Below are 19,009 nucleotides of genomic sequence, written 5' to 3' on the forward strand. Positions count from 1 at the left end.
TTATAATAATGAGATGAAATTACTCAAATAGGAACCCATTGCTTTGAAATAAAGCATTTCACTTGAATCAAAGCCCCTAAATTGAAAGGAAAATAATAGGAACCCCCGCGGCGGTTGGACCCCGTTGATGTCATGCTTTCTTTTTTTTTCTTTTTTTTTATACTCAGTGATTATGAAAATATTATTTAATAATAATATAAATTTTTTACCTTTTTTAAAAATATTTAAAAGTGTTAAAAAAATTATATGAAAAAAAATATTTTTACATTATTTTTTTAACACTTTCAAATATTTAAAAAATTAAAAAAATCATAATATCATCGAACACTATTTTCTTAATCACTATATAAAAAAAACTTTAAAAAAAAAAATTGAGCAGGACATCAATGAGATCCCGGATCGCTTTCATTGCCCAAACTGAAATTAAAGGCAGCCAGCTAATCACGTTGTTATAGCCCGTACCTGCTGCTACCAGCGTGTCTGGTAGATAATACGAGCATCGATGGAAACCTACCCAAACAAAAAGCCCACCCACAAAACTGAACTATTTAAAAAAGGAAATGGCTGCAAATGTCTACATCTTCTCCCCAATCCGGTCCAGTTCGTTCCGATTCGACGTTCTTTTCCCGAAATCCCACTTACAACCAATTTTCAACTCTCCCAGCTGCTCGCTCTCTGTTGCCCGTAGTAGTACTACTACTAGCTTTGGTTTGAGACTCAGTGCGACCAGACTACCGAACCGGGACCCGAAACCGCCTGCCGCCCTTATGCTACCGGCAAACCCTGTCGCCTCCGATATCTTCGCTGCCGGCTTGTCCGGTTGCATCGCGCTCTCCTTGCTCCGGTTATGGGCGGAAACCGCCAACCGGCGGATCTTCGACCAGGTCAAAATCAAACTCATGTTATTGTTGTTTCAGGAGTATGTGTCATGTCAGGGAGTGGTTAATTTTAGCTAGTGTATACCGATTCGATCGTTCTTTTACTGATTTGGGTAAATTTGTGTTTTTTATTAAAGCTTATTTTGCGAAGAAAAACCCTTCATGTTTCCGGTTAGTGAATCTCCGGTGCTGTTTTGAGTGTATAATTTGTGAGATTCATCAATTACACAAATATTGGTTCGGTTTCTTTTCAGTCAAGGCTTGGTAAACGTTGTAAACAAGAAAGAGTGCTCGTCTTTCAATTACTGATTGAAGACTGATCTGTCATTTCATTTACACGTTAAAATTCCCTTATTTGGAGCTTATAACAGCCCAATTTTAACCCTCTGAGATTTCGTATTGATATATACATACATATATATATGATATATATTAACTAGCTTATTCTCTCTTTTTATTCCTTGTGTTAGCCTAGACATCATTTAGATTTACCTGCAGAATTAAAGGAGTAATTCTTCTCATAGTTCAATGTAGTCAAGTTATATGGGACAAACAAACACCTTGTTCGTCTGTAGAGCGTTGGAGAGAGAAATGCCAAGTCTTTTAAGTAAGGTTTTGATATAACAGGTTGGAACATCATATTTAATGCAAAAGGTTAAAGTCTTGGGTTTTGGTCCAAGCAATGTTATATTGACCATATATATATTGTTTGACAATGCTATCACACTAGAACTCCAATATAAAGACTTCTCTTATCTTTTCTCTTCCTCAAATTTTCCCTTGATTTATTTACTTCTTTTTCAAGTTTAGAAATTGAATAGGAAGCTTGTGCATATAAGCGTGGGGCTAGCTTTCATGCTTTGCTGGCCACTGTTCAGGTAATAATTGTTATTATCAAGGAATTACTTTCGTGATTATACTACATATCTTCCTGCTCATGAATAGCCATTACTGATATTGCAGTCCTGGTCGTCGCGGAGCCATCTTAGCAGCTCTTATCCCAGGCATCAATATCATACAAATGCTTCTCTTGGGACTTGGGATCATGAAAGATGAGGCTATTGTGAAGTCAATGAGCAGAAACGGAGACTATAGGTTATAACTCAGATAATTATAGCTTCAGACTATCTTTCTGAAAAATGAGTTATGTGTGTGTGCTTCTCTTCCTTGGACTTGATCTATTTAGTTATGAAATGACTCAGCTGGTTAACCCAGATCAGAAATGAGGTTACGCATTTTCTATTGATTGGTTGTTCAATCTTTACATGACTTTTCAGTTTGTCCATGGCTTACTTCATGCATCAGGGAACTTCTTAAGGGACCACTCTACTATGCTGCAACAATCACTTTGACTTGCATGATTTATTGGAGAACTTCCCCTATTACAATTGCGGCAATTTGTAACCTCTGTGCTGGGGATGGTAATTCCTAAAGAGCCAATTGCTTTCTCTCTGATTTTTTTAGCTTGATTTGGTGGACTTTTGATGTTGTAGTAGTTAACTGCACTCTTACAATTGCAAACCTACTCCGATCTTCTTTTTGGGTTTCTTTTTTTTTTCCTGGTTAAATTATGTCAGGTTTAGCAGACATTATTGGAAGGCGGTTCGGTAGTCATAAAATTCCATACAACAAAAACAAGTCTGTAGCTGGTAGTGTTGCAATGGCATCTGCTGGGTTTTTAGCATCTCTTGGGTACTAATTTTTCCCCCTCTTTACTCTTTAGCCTCTGCATAATGATCTGTTGATTTTTCTTATGATAATAATTTTTTTCACAGGTATATGCACTATTTCTCCTCATTTGGATTTCTTCAAAAAAGTTCGGAAATGGTTATGGGTTTTTTGGTTGTCTCTCTTGCCTCGGCACTGGTGGAATCACTCCCTATAAGTACTGAGCTTGATGACAATCTCACAGTTCCCTTGACTTCCATCTTGGTGGGCACTCTTGTTTTCTGATTTCAGGAGATGGAGAGTGCAAAATTGAACAGAGGGAAGAGGCTGGAGTAATTGAATCTAGAGGTGCATGGTGTTTTTGTTGTATACTAGATTTTTCAAACAATCTGATTAGGTGCAACAGTCACCTAATCTGATTGCTTTATTAAAATTTGTTGTATATCTTTATTAAAATGATATTTAAACTTGGTCATATTTGCTTTCCATCTCTCCATGAATTGCTGGTTATTTCTTCATGCAATCTAGATCGTTCAGGACACAATATTGCAACTTCAAGCGTGCTTCTTTCTGCTAACAGTCTGCCTCAAATTTCAATTCCAAGGGATGTTGATCTAAACTCAAGAAGAATTATACTAGCAAACCTGGTCTATTTATTAGTTGATGCGTCAAGTCTCTATATCCTCCAATGATGTGTTAAAACTCAAGTCTCTAGTCGATTTCGCGCACTCCCCTTGCACCCCATTACCTGGCATGCCACTTGCAACATAAAACGGGGCGTCTTAATTTCGAGCTGGAGACGAAATTATCAAATTAACAGCTAGCGGGGGTGATTGGAGTGTGCACCTTTGTCTTCCCAAACTGGTCAAGGTACCTGTTGCAATATATAAATTGCGTAACCTTTGTATCCTTAATATTAATTAGTTTAAGCTTTTGGGAAAAAACTAGTACTGTCGATTAATTTATGCTCAACCAGAGGAATTCAAGAACGTGGGCACAGCTGCATCTCGGGAGGGAAAGAGGAGAACGGTGGTTCTTCAGGTATTGGCCGAAGGTGTTCCACTCCTGACTCTTCTTGTTTTCGTAGCAGCTGCTAGGAGCAGAAGCTGTTGAAGAAGAGCTTGCAGCAGTTAAGCTGTTATTGATAGTAATAGAATCAGTGATGCTAGTGTTCTCGGAGTTGGAACTCTCCATTAATTCTGGGAGTGAATCCATGGATCTATTTTGGGTTTTTGTTTGGTTTTTCTTGAATCTTAGAGCAACAGTAGCTTTTTTCCTAGGAAATTGTGATAATGTTGTATTTATTTGCTTCTGCGATCTTGTACTCAAGCTTCCTGCTTCTAGTTCTAGGATTTTGCTTCTTAAAGCTAGAATAATCGTGAGGACAGTGAACTGAGAGAAGGAGAGAGCATTTTTATTTTAGGAAAGGAGGATGCATATATACTGTGGTTTCTTATAATGGAGCAATGGATGAGTCGTCTATTTCATTCAAGAGCATGGAAAGAGAATGGAAAAAAAGAAATTAAAGAAAAGAAAAGAAAGATGGAATTTGGGGAAGGGGAGATGGAAAATGGATCTTGGAGGTTAATGGTCTTCTTCTTCTTTTCTCTTCGTGTTTTTTCCTTCTTTTTTTTTTTAAATAAAAAAAGCACTATCAATAGTAGGTCACGTTAGCTTCGTATGCGGATTCGTTCGTCAAATCATTTGTACCTAGATGAATTGTTAAATATAATACAGAGCTGCTACGTACAACCGCGGTGGGAAACTGCGGTGCAATCTTTTTGACACATCAGATGATTTAAATATATATATATATATATATATGTGTGTGTGATTCTATTTTTAAATTTACTCTCCTATTTCATTAAATACCTTTCGTTTTTCACAGATTCACACATGAGAGAGGAAGAAAAGAAGCCTCAACAAAGCTTCATTCATCCATGGGAGGGGAAATAAATCACCTTGACGCAAAGTATAGCCCACGGGAGGGGAATTCATAGACAAGCATGCTTCACCTACAGGAGGAAATCCTTTTCGACAGAAACCATCATCCCTTCCTTTCTCCTTCCTGATTTTATTCATATCAAATTTATGAGTGCAAACCAGAGTTCTGAGTGACTATTAAAATTGAAAATTTTTTTGAAAATCATGTGGAAGAGACGAATCAACAAAAAAGGAAACATGAAAGATAACCAATCAACTAATTAAAGTCTTGGTGATCCATTGTAGAGGTTTATTAAATGAGAAAATTGAATTTTCAACTAATTTAATCTTGTGGGTTCAGAGTTTAACTCTTGATTTGCAGACAAAATCATGAAAAAGATTTAAGTCTTAGTCCAGTAAAAGAATTGAGAAAGAGAAATGCAGTAAGTTGAGTTTGTAGGTGAAATGCAGTGTGGCTGGGTTTGTGGAGAGAAATGCAGTTCTGCTACCCGAGAAGAAGACTTGATATGCGTTTGAATGAGAGCAAAATGTAATTTTATTGTGCGGCCGAAACGTAGTGCGATTGAGTTTGTGAGCGAAATAGGTTCTGCTACCTGGGAGAATATGAGTTGCTGTGCGAAGAAGCTGAAGACTCTGGAAGGTTCGTTCGTGCAAAAGAAATTTCAAGGGGGAGGGAAAATTTAATGGAGAGGGAGAGGAAGGGAAAAAAAAAAAAAAAAAAAAAACAAATGATGTGGACACGCCGGTTGCACGCCGAATACCCCAGGCGGTTGTATGTATCATTTTTCAATATAATATTAGGCAATAGGCTAAAATGGAGTTACAAGATGGTGGAAAGAATCCCAAACAACGGTCGAAGATAATATCAAATCAAAATCATAATTTAATAATTATGAAAATCAAATCAACATAATATTAAATCAAATTCAACAACATCCAAAAGTACTGATAGCGGGAGACTTGCATCAATTCTGCCAAGCTGGTTTTATGATTGGGACAAGAATAGAAAGTACTTTGATGTTGAGGACTAGAATTTTGGCTCCCATGACACGTGATTGGCCACCTTTGTATGTAGTACTCCTTAGACATTGTTTGGATAATGAGTTAATCTTTACTCATTTCATATAATCTAATCATTACAACTTTTTCAAAATTTCAAATAAAATACAATAAACAATTCAACTTTTTCAAATATCAAAACAAAAATAATATTTTAACAATATTTTATTTAACTTTCATTCCATCTCAACTCACTAACCAAACCATCCTTAATGTAGCATGTTGTAGATGTAAAAGGTTGGCTAGGACTAGGTGACTAAGTTGATAAGTTTGTATAGGATTAGGTGATTAAAATGATAGAGTTTATCCTATCATTAAGTTAGTAATTTTGGATGAATATAAATTATTTATTGACTTTATCTATAACAATATTAAGTTTATCTTTGAGGTATTAGAGATTGTTTAGATAAGTCATAAATGGGAAAATTGAGTCCCAAGAAATATGCACTTATCAAGAGAAGAGGTTGATCTAAAATCTGTTAGTGCAATGAAGAGTTATTGTGAAATGTCAGCATTCCGTCAGGAGATGACTTTGTGACTGTCAGCAGAGTCCTACTGCAGATCAAATTCCTACCAGACTTATTCCGTCAGCAGAATCCTACTACAGATCAAACTCCTATCAGATTTGTTCTGTCAGCAAAATTCTACTGCAATTAGAATTGATTTTCAGATTGTTTATTTAAGAGATCCTATTGGTTAGGATCAGTAGATATTCAGATTTGCATATTTTCTGGAGCATTTTTCAGTGCATATTTTAGTGAGAAAATTTCTTAGAGAATTTTCATATTGTTTCTCTCAGAGAATGGTACTGGAGTGTGAGAAAATTATCTCTCTTTTTTAGTGCGTGCATACTCTATGTTGGAGAATTAATTGGTCGAGTTTCAGCCACTGGAGTTCCAGGAGAAAAGTCAATATTTGAAGATCGTTAGAGGTTTAGGCTACTACTGCTGTAAAAGACAAATGGGTCATTTGTCTGGTCAAATAAGAGTGTCAATTGACAAAGGTTTTGTAATTGAGCTTTACTTGTAATTGATTTTCAAATAATAAAATTGATTTTTCTAGATTTGGCTGCCCCGTAGGGTTTTACCTTTAAAGAGTTTTTTAAAGGGTTTCCCTTCGATACCAATTTTGGTGTTACGCACTTCGTTTATTATGTATTTGATTGTTTATCAAATTAATTGCATATTTAACGACTAACCAATTTGTTGAGTGAATTGGTAGATATTTCCGCTGCGTTACAGGAGTACTTGGGTAATTTCACATGAATCAAGTTCTACAAACACAAGTATTAACGAATGATGAGTCAACTACCACACAAAAAGAGCAAAATCGAGAGAGCAACACCACTACATGCCCAACAAATTCTCAAAAGAATTGATCATGATATTTTGGGTTGTATACATACTTGGAGGCAATATTGTATATTCATTTGTTTTTCCTGTATAGATTATTTTATTTCTCTTGTATAAAGGGACAACCATACAAAATATGTTTTGAAGCTTTGAGGAATAAGATAACAGAGTAATTCTTTATCATTATCATTGCTTTGCTTCTTTTTCTCCCAGTAAACTAGGCCTCATTGACTCTATCATGGCATCAGAAACCTCGGTTCCGAATTCCATTCTCAACCTTACCGACCTCAGCAATCCAAACAACTCATACAGACTAGAAACTTCTGATAATACTGGTACTCTTCTGGTCACCGAACACCTCACAACCAAGAATTAGTCCACTTGGTCTAGATTCATTCAACGAGCACTTCGGGCAAAGAATAAACTCAGATTTCTTTATGGAACCATTGACAAACCCGGCTCTACCTCTGCAACCCTTCTCTCATTGTGGGAATGATGCAACGATATGCTTGTGTTCTAACTTCAAAACACTATCAGTCTACCCCTTCAACCATCGGTTGCATTTGTTGATGATGCTCGTGAGTTGTGGCTTGAATTGTAAGACAGTTTCTCCCCTCAAAATGGTCCTCGTATATATGAATTGAAGAAAACACTTGCCAATTTGTTGCAAGAAACAGATACGGTAAGCACCTACTAGGGGAAACTTAAATCCATCTGAGATGAACTCTCCATCTATGACCCCCTACCTGTTTGCTCTTGTGCCTCAACGAAATTCATTTCCAACCGATACCAGTGAGACTATGTGATCCAATTTCTGATGAGTCTCCATGACTCGTTTACAAATGTTCGTGATCAGATTATGTTAATTGACCCTCTACCACCTATTAACAAGGTATTTTCCTACATTCAACAACAAGAGCGTCATCATCACATCACTTTCGCTGCTCCTCCAGTTGATACTAATGTGTTGGTTGCTCGTCGACCATCTCAATTTTTTCCCAAGCGAGACAAGCCTTACTGCACTCATTGTAAAATCACAGGGCATACTTTGGCCCAATGCTTCAAATCTGAAAATGCTACAGCCCTTATCTGTACGCATTATGAGATGATTGGACACTTTGTCGAGCGTTGCTACAAGCTTCACGGCTATCCCCCTAGACACAAGTATCACAAGCCACGCCTCAATGTTGTCTCCATGTAAGCCCCTTCTTCGGCAACCAACAATGACCCAAACCTGGTGTTGACTAAAGAGCAATATCAAGAGCTTATAGCCTTGCTGCACAATAAGAACTCAATTGTTTCTCCATCTGTAAACCAACTCCAATCAATTCCTCCCAACTCAATCTCATATTTCATCGGCTGCTGGTATCTTTGTGTTTGTTTTCTTTTTCTTCTACTCCTCAACCTTGGATCATTGACACGGGGGTTACAGATCATATGATCTGCATCCCCTCCTTCACCAAAATAACATCCATCACTTCCAATTTTGTTAGACTCCCAAATGGTGAGTAGCTACTGTCACATTGGTACCATGCAAGTGACAACAACTCTTCTCCTCCATGACGTTTTATGGGTTCCCAATTTTCATTTTAATTTGTTATCTGCGGCTAAACTTGCCAAACAATTGAATTTTTGTTTCATGTTTTTCTCTAATGTTTGCTTTATACAGGACCTTTCTCCCTAGACAACGATTGGGAAGTGTAGCTTGCTACATGGTCTCTATCAGTTACACACAGAAAATATTTCACCTCAAGGTTTAGTCCATACTTTTTCACAGCATTTTAAGGTTCAAAATTCCATTTCAGTCTCGGTACAACCTCTCGATAGTGCCCATAATTTATGGCACTGTCGATTAGATCACCCTTCCTATTCTCACATGGTACACATACATGATACCAATGTAACTACTCATGAATATCAATGAAAATTTACCTTGTCTTACTTGTCCGCTTGCCAAACAAACACGACTCCTATTTCCGTCTCACAGTAATTTGATCTTATTCATTGTGATTTATGGGGACCACACCACATTTCAGACCACAATAGTTCTCGGTTTTTCCTCACAATTGTTGACGACTTCTCTCGCTGCACTTGGGTGTATATTCTGAAAAATAAATTTGATGTGCATCCTTGTTTGAAATCCTTTTGTAATCTATTTGTCACTCAATTTAATAAAAGAATTAAAATCTTGTGTAGTGACAATGACCTAGAATTTTCCATGACGGACTTATATTCCGAACACGGCATAATTCATCAAACCTCCTATGTCGAGACCCCCCAACAAAATGGCTTGGTTGAAAGAAAACATCGCCTCCTTCAAGTGGCTTGTGCCTTACGTTTCCAATCAGGAATACCATTAGAATTCTAGTCTGATTGTGTTCTTATAGCCACCTACTTAATAAATCGTATTCCCACCCCTCTTCTTCACAACAAGACTCCATATGAAGTCATATTCAATAAACGTTCATCCTACTCACATCTTTGTGTCTTCAGGTGTCTTGCCTTTGCTTCCACCACCTCCCACCATTGTCATAAATTTGATCCTTGTAGTCGGTGTTGTGCCTTTATTGGCTATCCTTTTAGTGTGAAAGGGTATCAGCTACTTGACCTCAACACCCATAAAATTTTCATTCCAAGGGATGTTATCTTCCATGAAACTCTGTTTCCTTTCCAAACTCAATCTTTACTTCCCAAGTCATCCACTCCCTCTTCTTCTGCCTTTTCCCCCAATTTCCAATTACCTGATCCAAACTCAATACCGGCAAACTCTTAACCCACTCAGCAACACACAACCACTCATACACCTGCTTCACCTCTCATTGACATATCCACAACACCCCATCATCCTTTAGTTCGTAGGTATACTCACTCTCATCGCCCTCCTCCTCATTTGAGTATTTTATATGCTCTCCACCAATAGTTCATCCACCTTCTCAAATAATGCAGCTTAACCCATTGTCAGAGACATGTAACATTGATGCCTCCTCTTCTTTGTCCATGGCAAGGCCCCGCAACTCAGGTGAATCATTTACACTCTCTTCTTATATTTCCTTTCATAAACTTTCTTCATCTTATCATGGTTTTATTTCTACTTTGTCTGCCACATCTAAACCCAAATCTTACGGAGAAGCTGTCAAGTATCCTTATTGGTGTTAGGCTATGAATTCTGAAATATCTGCCCTTGAACTCAATCACACTTGGTCACTTGTTGATTTACCACCTAGTAAGCATACCTTTGGCTCCAAATGGATTTTTAAAGTCAAGCATAATTCTAATGGGAGCATTAAGCGCTACAAAGCGCGTCTTGTTGCCAATGACTTTACACAGCAAGAGGGACTTGACTACAACGAAACCTTTGCCCCGGTAGCAAAAAGTGTTACTGTTCGGACTTTGTTAGCAGCTACCTCTATCAAAGGTTGGTTTCTTAGGCAATTTAATGTTTAAAATGTCTTCATCCGGGGCGACTTGGAAGAATAAGTTTTTATTCACAAACCTCCGAGTTATTTCAAAGGGTCCTCAAATCAGGTTTGCTGCTTACACAAGAGTCTTTATGGCTTAAAACAAGCCCCGCAACAATGGTATTCCAAGTTTTCTCAGGCCTTAGTTTCAACTTCCAACAATCTAAGGCTGATCACAGCCTCTTTACTCGGTTGCACAATGGGTCTTTTACAGCACTTATCGTCTATGTCGACGACATCATTGTGGCTAGCTCAAACATGGACTCCATTGCTGCCCTATAGTCGTTACTTAGTGCTCATTTTCGAGTTAAATGTCTTGGTAATTTTCGTTATTTTCTTGGAATTGAAGCAGCTTATTCTTATAAGGGTATATCTATTTGTCAAATGAAGTATGCTCCTGATATATTGTCTGATGTTGGTGTTCTTAGTACTCGACCACTCAAGTTACCAATAGAACAAAATTTGAAGCTTCGAATGGATGATGGATAGCCTTTCTCGGATCCTATCCCTTATCGACGATTGATTGGTCGATTAATTTATCTCACAATTACTCACCTAGATATAAGCTACGCTATCCATGTTTTAAGTCAATTTATGACTTTTCATACTTTCTCAAATCAACATGCAGCTCACCAGGTTCTTTGCTACATCAAGAATGCACCAGGTCAGGGACTTCTTTTTCCCTCCAGCTCCTCCTTTCATCTCTGAGGTTATACTGACTCGGATTGGGCCTCCTGCCCCTAATTCTCGTCGCTCCATTACAAGCTTTTGTATCTTCCTTGGCTCCTCATTGATCTCTTGGCGTTCAAAGAAGCAAACCGTAGTCTCTTGCTCCTCCGCTGAAGCGAGCATCGAGCCATGACAACTACTTCTTGTGAACTGTAATGGCTATCTTATATTTTACAGGACATGCACATCTTGGTTTCACTTCCAGCTGATCTCTATTGCAATAATCAGACTACCATACATATCATAGCAAATCCGGTGTTTCACGCACGCACGAAACACTTTGAGATCAATTGCCATCTCATTCGTGACAAAATTCAATATGGTTTTTTACGCACTTGCCATGTTAATTCTTCACTTCAGCTTGCGGATGTCTTCACCAAGGCACTCACTTCCACTCAACTTGGCTTTCTTTGTCCAAGATGGGAATAGAAAACATCTATTCTCCGTCTTGCGGAGAGATATTAACGAATGATGAGTTAGCTACCACACAAAAAGAGCAAAACTGAAATAGCAACACCACTGCATGCCCAAAAAATTCTCAACAGAATTGATCGTGATATTTTGGGTTATATACATGCTTGGGGGCAATATTGTATATTCATTTGTTTTTCCTGTATAGATTATTTTATTTCTCTTTCATAAAAGGGCTACTGTACAGACTACGTTTTGAAGCTTTAAGGAATAAGATAATAGAGTAATTCTTCATCACTATCATTGCTCTACTTTTTTTTCTCCCAATAAACCAGACCTCACCGATTCTATCAACAAGAAGTCAAATAATCTTTCGTAATCTTAAAACAGAATAGGATATAATAGCGGAAATAAAAGTCGTAGAGGTTTGCTCGACCCATTCTTAAATATTCATTCTATAAACACATGATGTTATTGAACTAGAAAACTCTAATTTGAGAAATCTTGAAAAATTACCCCTAAATCAAACTCAACTAAAATTGAAGTTCGCTTGAGTCACCATGACGCACGTGGCACAATCAGTACTTTTAATCATGAATTTCATGCACGACTTGTATAGTAGTTTTTAAAATGACTAATGTTATATATATTACTTATGGTTTCTACAAGCGTTGTGCACATCTTTTAAAAAATAGTGAGATTCACCATTAAAAAATTAATTTTTTCATATGAATTCTATATTTATCTTTTTTTTTTTCAAAAGAAATGCGCAGTACTTGCACACTTTATAACTGTAAATATTATTTCTCTTTTAAAATTTGCCCATTATGGGCTCCTGTAATTTCTCATGACCTTCAAACTTCTCCATGAACTATTTGGATATTGGTGATCTACATCAACTAGGGTTTGGAACCAAACTAATAAGGAAAAGGTGTAGTGGCCAGCGAGGAGAGAAGGATTAATGATCGTAAAAGAGCATTATCACACCCAAACAGTACTGGTTGGACAACATGTCAACACCTCCACATGCAATTGTAACCTAACCTAAAGAAGGCCTTGCCACAGATGAGCATCACACCCAAATGTGAACCGGACAACACAAAGTCTGAAACCCAATCTAAACATGAAGGGATGACGTGACCCAACCCAAAGTTGGCTAGATTCTCATTTAGAAAGCCAGTCAAGTCTATTGTTTTCTGCAGATTTAGCAGCTTAGTACACAAAACACAACTTTTCTTGGAGGAAATCAAATCAATTGAGTACCCCAAGTCCTAAAACAATTGTACGTGTCATCACTTCTCTTCACTCATGGATCCAGCCTATATGTAGGGTTAATTGTTTGATGAGAGAAGAAAAATTAACAAATGGACGTGAAAGAATAACAAACATATATAGTTTAATAGAATCGGTACCATTAATGGACGTGAAAGAGTGCCATCATTGCACCCTATCTCTGGAAGGGCCACATTCATTTGTACATAAAAGGAAACTATCCCAAACACCAGAGGCAATCCTTAATGCCATTGTCCACCCACAAACCCCAAACAATGGAGAAACCTTAGCAACCCACAACAATCATTTTAGAAGAGGATAGTATCCTTAAAAACCCTAATCAAAATCCCAATTTTAACGACTATCAGAGAGAGCATGAAGAAAGGAGATCGTGTCTCGTGTCAGCTACATAGCAATTGGGTTACATGTGGAACCTGGTTTGTAAGGGAAAAAAAAAATGGTGCAACCCTTGAGTTCGCTCGACTGTTGCTCGACATAGCGTTCAAGCGAAACTTAACCCGTGAGTTCGCTCGAGTGGGCTCGAGCGAAACACAAACTCATGAGTTTACTCAAGTGGGCTCGACAATGGGCTTGAGCGAAACACAAACCTTAGTGTTCGCTCGAGCTGCGCTCGATATCCCGCTCGAGCCAATATTCATTGGTTGTTTGCTTGAGGTGAGCTCAACACGCCGCTCAAGCAAAAAATGCATTTTTTCCAATTAGGGTGTTAACTTTGTGTTTCGTACACTTTTGGACCAAGCTCCAACAATTCAGGTCTTAAAAAATGAGTCCTGCACAAGGTAGAAAAGATTAAGGCTTTGAAATGGTGGCCTTAGGGCCGGGTAACCTTCGATGCCAAAGTTAGTAAACATTCTTTGAGGGTAGCAAATAAGTAAAAGAGTATAGGGATCAGGGAGATTTTTTGGTACCTGGAGCTTGTTATTTATATCGTGTCTGGAAAGGGTGCAGATAGTCTTGTTCCCGCAAAGTTCGTGCTTTCTTTTTATGTCTGCTGTCAAACTTTCTTTAATGTGGTATGGCTCCGCATCGGCTCCATAAATGTGGCGTGTAACTTAATCAGCAATGTCATTAATGCGATATGGTTCCATGACTCCTGATCCAATTTATATGAGCTGTGGATGACCTAATGCCGATGAATCGAGGGTCTTCTGTATTTCCCATGTGTTCTGTGCAGATACTGTTCCCAAGGGCGGCCGCAGAATGTCAGGTCGATCTATTTTGTCGGTTGGATGGCGCCCTTCCCTAGTTGACGTTCTGTTCCTTGCTTGGATAGAGAACGCTTTGGGCCGAGTTCTGGGCTGAGGCCCCGTGGGCCTTTCCTAAGGGGAAAATCCCCTTACATAGGGCTTTCAATGCAGTTTTCTATAAATATGTAATATTTTGATCTCTTGTATGTGAAATTCAACTGTTTTCAGGGTGAACAAAGAGGTGAATACATATTGTGAGAGAAAAAAAAGCCTTAAAGTGAGTGAATTGAGGTTGTATGATTGTAATCTCTTTTAAATTAATAAAATTTAAGCAGTTCTGTAGACGTAGACATGTTGTCAAACCACATAAATTATGTGTCGTGTGTTATTGTGGGTTGATGTCCCTATGTTTGTTGCTCAAGCTATATGGATTAATAAGAAGAGCTTGTATTGATTGATTTCTTTATAAATGAATTTTAAAAAAAAAAAAAAGCGCCTACCACTAGTCAGCTAGTACTGCTGCATACATGGTGGCACCTTTGGACCTCAATGCAGCTAAAACTCAAAAATACATGACTAAACTTTTCTTCTTAAACATATTTTTTGGTCTCCACTTTTATAGGAAAAAATAAAGAGTCGAAAAGAAATTTCATTCGCGACATTTTCAAGGAATCCTATTATTTATACAAGAACTCTTCTATTTATAAGCGGATTTACGGACTAATATGTGTATTAATGTTGACGTAGACTATTTTGTCAAATGATCAATTTCAAATCCACACCATTTCATTAAATCTACCTTTCTTCCTTAGCATTAATGCATGTATTGATGCGCAAATCCACTTACAACCAAACTATTTTGGCAAGCAAGAATGAAGAATGAAGAACATACCTACATCGAGCACTACCTGGCCTACCTCTAACCAAACGTTTTTACATGAGCTAATTATTGCCTTGCACAGGTAAGAAATGTAGAAGAAAGTTGGGCGCTTTTGTGTGTGTGTGTGTGTGAGAGAGAGAGAGAGAGAGAGAGTTAATTTCTAATTTACCAAGGAATAATCTAATTGCAAACATTAATTTATAGAAGTAGATAACCTATGGCAGTAGCCAGATTACAAATTAATAAGAATCCTAAACAATATATAGGAGCTTGGGAAAGGGAGATCTAAACCATCGCTTGTATATCTGCGCCTCAAGAGGCGCCTATACTTAAAAGTGGCTATGCATGTACTGTTCATTACTGTTGATGTTACTGTTCATCAACAGTAATGAACAGTGTAGAGGATTTTTTTTTTTTTTTTTGCAATTGTTTATATTACCTTCATCATCAACAGTAATAAACAGTGTAAAATTTTTTTTTTTTTTGCATGTTTTTTTCCGCAAGTGTTTATATTACTTCTTTCTCTTTAAATAGACTTTTTTTTTGTATTCATCTAAAGAGTAAAATAAATTATTACTTCTGTCAAATGATTGCTTTATAGTTGGATTGTTATGTAATTCTTATTTATAATTCTTGAATTTTTAGTGATTGTATTAGAATTTGTAAAAGCAAGTATATATAATTGAATTGATTGGATCAAATTTGTGTGATAAGTATTTTTTAGATTTTTATTTAAGTTATTTAGACTTTTATAGAGTAATACTAAAAGTGATATATCATTTTTAATCTTCAAATTTAATCTAACGGTAGAAGTTTAAATATTGATTTAAACTAACATAAAATAGATAATTAAAATATAAATATTCTATCATACACTTAAAATTAACTTCAATTTATATATATATATATATATATATCTGTCTATATCTTAAAAGAGGCTATCCTATTACTGTTAATCAACAGTAATGAACAGTAAAGAGGCTGTGTGATTTTTTTTTCCGCATATTCCTAAACAGTATAACAGTAATGAACAGTAAAGAGGTTTTTTTTTCTTTTTTTCACGTTTGTTTTGTTTTTTTGTTTCTTTTTAGGTTCGTCCGTGTGAATGTCAATGTGCGACGTAATACCACAATCGTGCGTGGGGAATGAGAGAGAGGGAGAAATGAAAGGTGGGGAAAAATATTGGTTTATAGGTTTTAAATTACAACTCTTTATCTTTAATTTTCAGATTTAATCTAACGATAGAAGTTTAAATATTGATTTAAACTAACATAAAATAGATAATTAAAATACTAATTTTTTATCATTAAATAAATAATAAAATTTTACTGTACATTTTTAAGCAAAAAAAATTATCTAATTAATTTGAATTTTTAATATAATTTAAATTTCATAATAAATTATGAACATAAATAAATAATAATTTTATTCTTATACATTAGACTATTTTAATATTTGAAATTATATTTATTTTTTTCTTCAATTTGACAGATGTGGCAAATGTACTTTTTTTTATCATTTAGAAAATCTTACGACATACAGGATTTTACACAAGTACTACTAATTTCAAAATAACCAAGCCATTTATAAAATACTAATATTTCATCATTAAATAAATAATGAAATTTTGTTAAATATTTTTAAAAAAGTATAACTATATAAATAATTAGAGTTTTAACATAATTTAAATATGATAATATTCTTAATTAACTAAAGAGAACTGCTACAACTAATAAAAAAGTAACCTGAAAATATGTCATAAATATGTATTTCATTTTTTTATTTTTCTTTTCTTTTTTTCATGTATTTTTTTAATCATCATAAACATTTTTAAAAAAATAAAAAATTTACAACATCATTAGGTCAGGAGGGAATTGACAATCTATCTCTTCCCAAACAAAATTATTGAGTTCGAGGAAGAGATTAATAGATTCTTAAGTTTTCAGAAATTTTTATATATTTTTTAAAATATTATTTAAATATAAAATATTTTTTAATTTGTTAATCTAATCATTACAATTTTCTTAAATATAAATTTTTTAAATTTTAAAACAAAAACTACATTAAAAAATTATTTTTCAATAATATTTTAACTTTTATAATATTTTTATTTTAACTTTTTTTCTCTCATTTTCTAAAATCAAATAAAACATCTTAATCCAAATAATTTTATATATTACTATTCACAAACCATGTCACTACTATTAATAGATCGATCCAAATCATATCTAAGGATATGATGTCTACATGTGTTTTTTTTTTAAGGACGAGACTGCTGCTGGTACATTAAAATTTTTAAGATTTAAATCCAACCCTTCATTTTACCACTTCTCATTTTTTTTTCTTCAGTTGGATTGCTTCGATTTATGCAGTGAAGTACTATCACTATCACAAAAATTCTCCATATCTCTTTTCACTTGTTAGGTGCAGAAATTGAGTTCATAAAAAATTCTCTATATATTACTTATTTTACTTATGATTACGTTTTTTTTTTTTTTTTAACCTAAAACATATTTATATTTTACAAAATAAGTTATTTTTCAACTGGGCAAATGTGCCTCGCACATTGCCCAACCGCTAGTAAATATATATATATATGTATCCAGCCCTGCGATCGAAGATCTACAAAGTAAATATCATGAGAGAACACAAATAAGATTACACGCGATATCGATCGTAGATCGAGATTGGAGTCTCACAACCACAGGTTAGTGATATATGTTACGAATACTATGGCTTTGCTCGCAGCGAAACCAGATAAATAGCAGTGCCAGTCATGGATTATGAAACACTAGGAACTAACCGGCCTCAGGCATAGTTATGACACCTAGCTAGCTGTTCAATACAAGGAACTATTGCTTTTTTCTATGGAAATTAAGTTCTTTCAAAGTAACCAAAGCACTTACAGGGGGAATTTCCTGCTAAATTCATTCTCGCCCTGCAGTGATACTTCTGGTGTGACATCCTCCATCCTCCTCTTCCTCAGCCACGGAAAGGCACAGTTTTGCGGTGCCACAGAGCCTGAATACTCCGATTCATGATTGCTAAGGCGCTTGAGATAAGGCAGCATGACGAGGAATAGGATAAAAAGAGAGAAGAAAGCGACAAGCGCAAACATCATGATCTCTCCATGTAGCCCAAAGTGCCTGTCACGCAAAAAGAGAAGCCCATCTTCCGACTCCGAATTGCCTGCAGCAGGAGCCATGGCAGGCGAGACACAGAGCCGCCCGCTGCAGGAAACCATCCATCTTCGTGTCATCGCTTCTACTTCCTCCTTATTCATACCTAGCTCTAGCTCTGTTTGTTTGGTGCTTTTGGTGCTTTGCTTCATATCTGGGTGTTCCATTGAATGTGAAATCGTTTTGACTAACGCGAAGCCACCAAGACTATTCTGTTTTATTATCCCCTACGTTTGGCTAGCTATGTCCATGCCATTTTGTCCTTGGGTGAATGTGGACCTTGTATACCAAGCATCTTTTGTTTTTTCCTCTACTTCGTCCTACGTGCTGTTAATACATGTAATTCCCAGTTTGGTCATGGCCGGTTGCACGGCCCTACTTTCCAAGAGAAAACATGCAGGAATCCTGGCCCAACCTTAGGTGGAGTAAATCGATCGGGTTTTCCAAATCCTAGGGCTAGCATAGTTTCCGTGTGGGGTCTTATAAGCCACATAAAATACTCAAGTCTAACGCGTAAATCGTATATTCCATTCATGCATGATATGTTATGGAGCGATCTAATGTACTTAAAGAGTATTGTCGTCTTCTCCTTTGTGAACAACAAACCAAAAAAAGGTAATGCTAGCTATACAGACAGATATTTTCATATTTCATTATGATGTAGAAAAACACATCAATGGCCATGCATGCATGCCTGTAACATCTATAAATTCATACTATATATATATATATATATAGACACACACACTCACACAAACATATGATCACATAAACATGCATCGTTTTACCCGTTTTGGGGGTCTATATATAATTATATATACGCTTTAGTCGAACCCTATAAATAGATTATGATTATTGACTTATTGTACTAGTTCTAACATGCACGTACAATATAGTTAGGTATATAGTTCTATTACAAACGTTGATGCATGGGTGCATGATATATACTATAGATGATCAAAGGGATCATG

The 19,009-nt window shown here is 36.1% G+C and overlaps 2 protein-coding genes across 4 annotated transcripts; one reads left to right on the top strand and one right to left on the bottom strand.

The window, feature by feature from the left end:
* Positions 1 to 493: 493 nt before the first annotated feature.
* Positions 494 to 3,848, top strand: LOC108996986 (probable phytol kinase 3, chloroplastic). Of its 3 annotated transcripts, none has more exons than XR_001997109.2 (8): positions 494 to 884; positions 1,689 to 1,756; positions 1,842 to 1,973; positions 2,184 to 2,299; positions 2,456 to 2,570; positions 2,654 to 2,894; positions 3,075 to 3,416; positions 3,523 to 3,848. XR_001997109.2 is itself a non-coding variant. In XM_018973053.2 (6 exons), exons 1-6 carry the CDS (start codon positions 561 to 563, stop codon positions 2,829 to 2,831), a joined length of 933 nt encoding a protein of 310 aa, XP_018828598.1. In that variant the 5' UTR covers positions 494 to 560; the 3' UTR covers positions 2,832 to 3,034. The 3 variants fall into 3 exon arrangements, 1 of the variants encoding a protein (XP_018828598.1); XR_004798355.1 differs by having other exon boundaries at positions 3,127 to 3,416; XM_018973053.2 differs by lacking the exons at positions 3,075 to 3,416; positions 3,523 to 3,848 and having other exon boundaries at positions 2,654 to 3,034.
* Positions 3,849 to 17,495: 13,647 nt separating this feature from the next.
* LOC108996859 lies at positions 17,496 to 18,531 on the bottom strand. Its single transcript, XM_018972898.2, has one exon. The coding sequence runs from the start codon at positions 18,203 to 18,205 to the stop codon at positions 17,762 to 17,764; it is 444 nt and encodes a 147-aa protein (XP_018828443.1). The 5' UTR covers positions 18,206 to 18,531; the 3' UTR covers positions 17,496 to 17,761.
* Between the last annotated feature and the right edge of the window lie 478 nt (positions 18,532 to 19,009).

The sequence above is a fragment of the Juglans regia genome, chromosome 14 (assembly GCF_001411555.2).
Source record: "Juglans regia cultivar Chandler chromosome 14, Walnut 2.0, whole genome shotgun sequence".
NCBI lineage: Eukaryota > Viridiplantae > Streptophyta > Magnoliopsida > Fagales > Juglandaceae > Juglans > Juglans regia.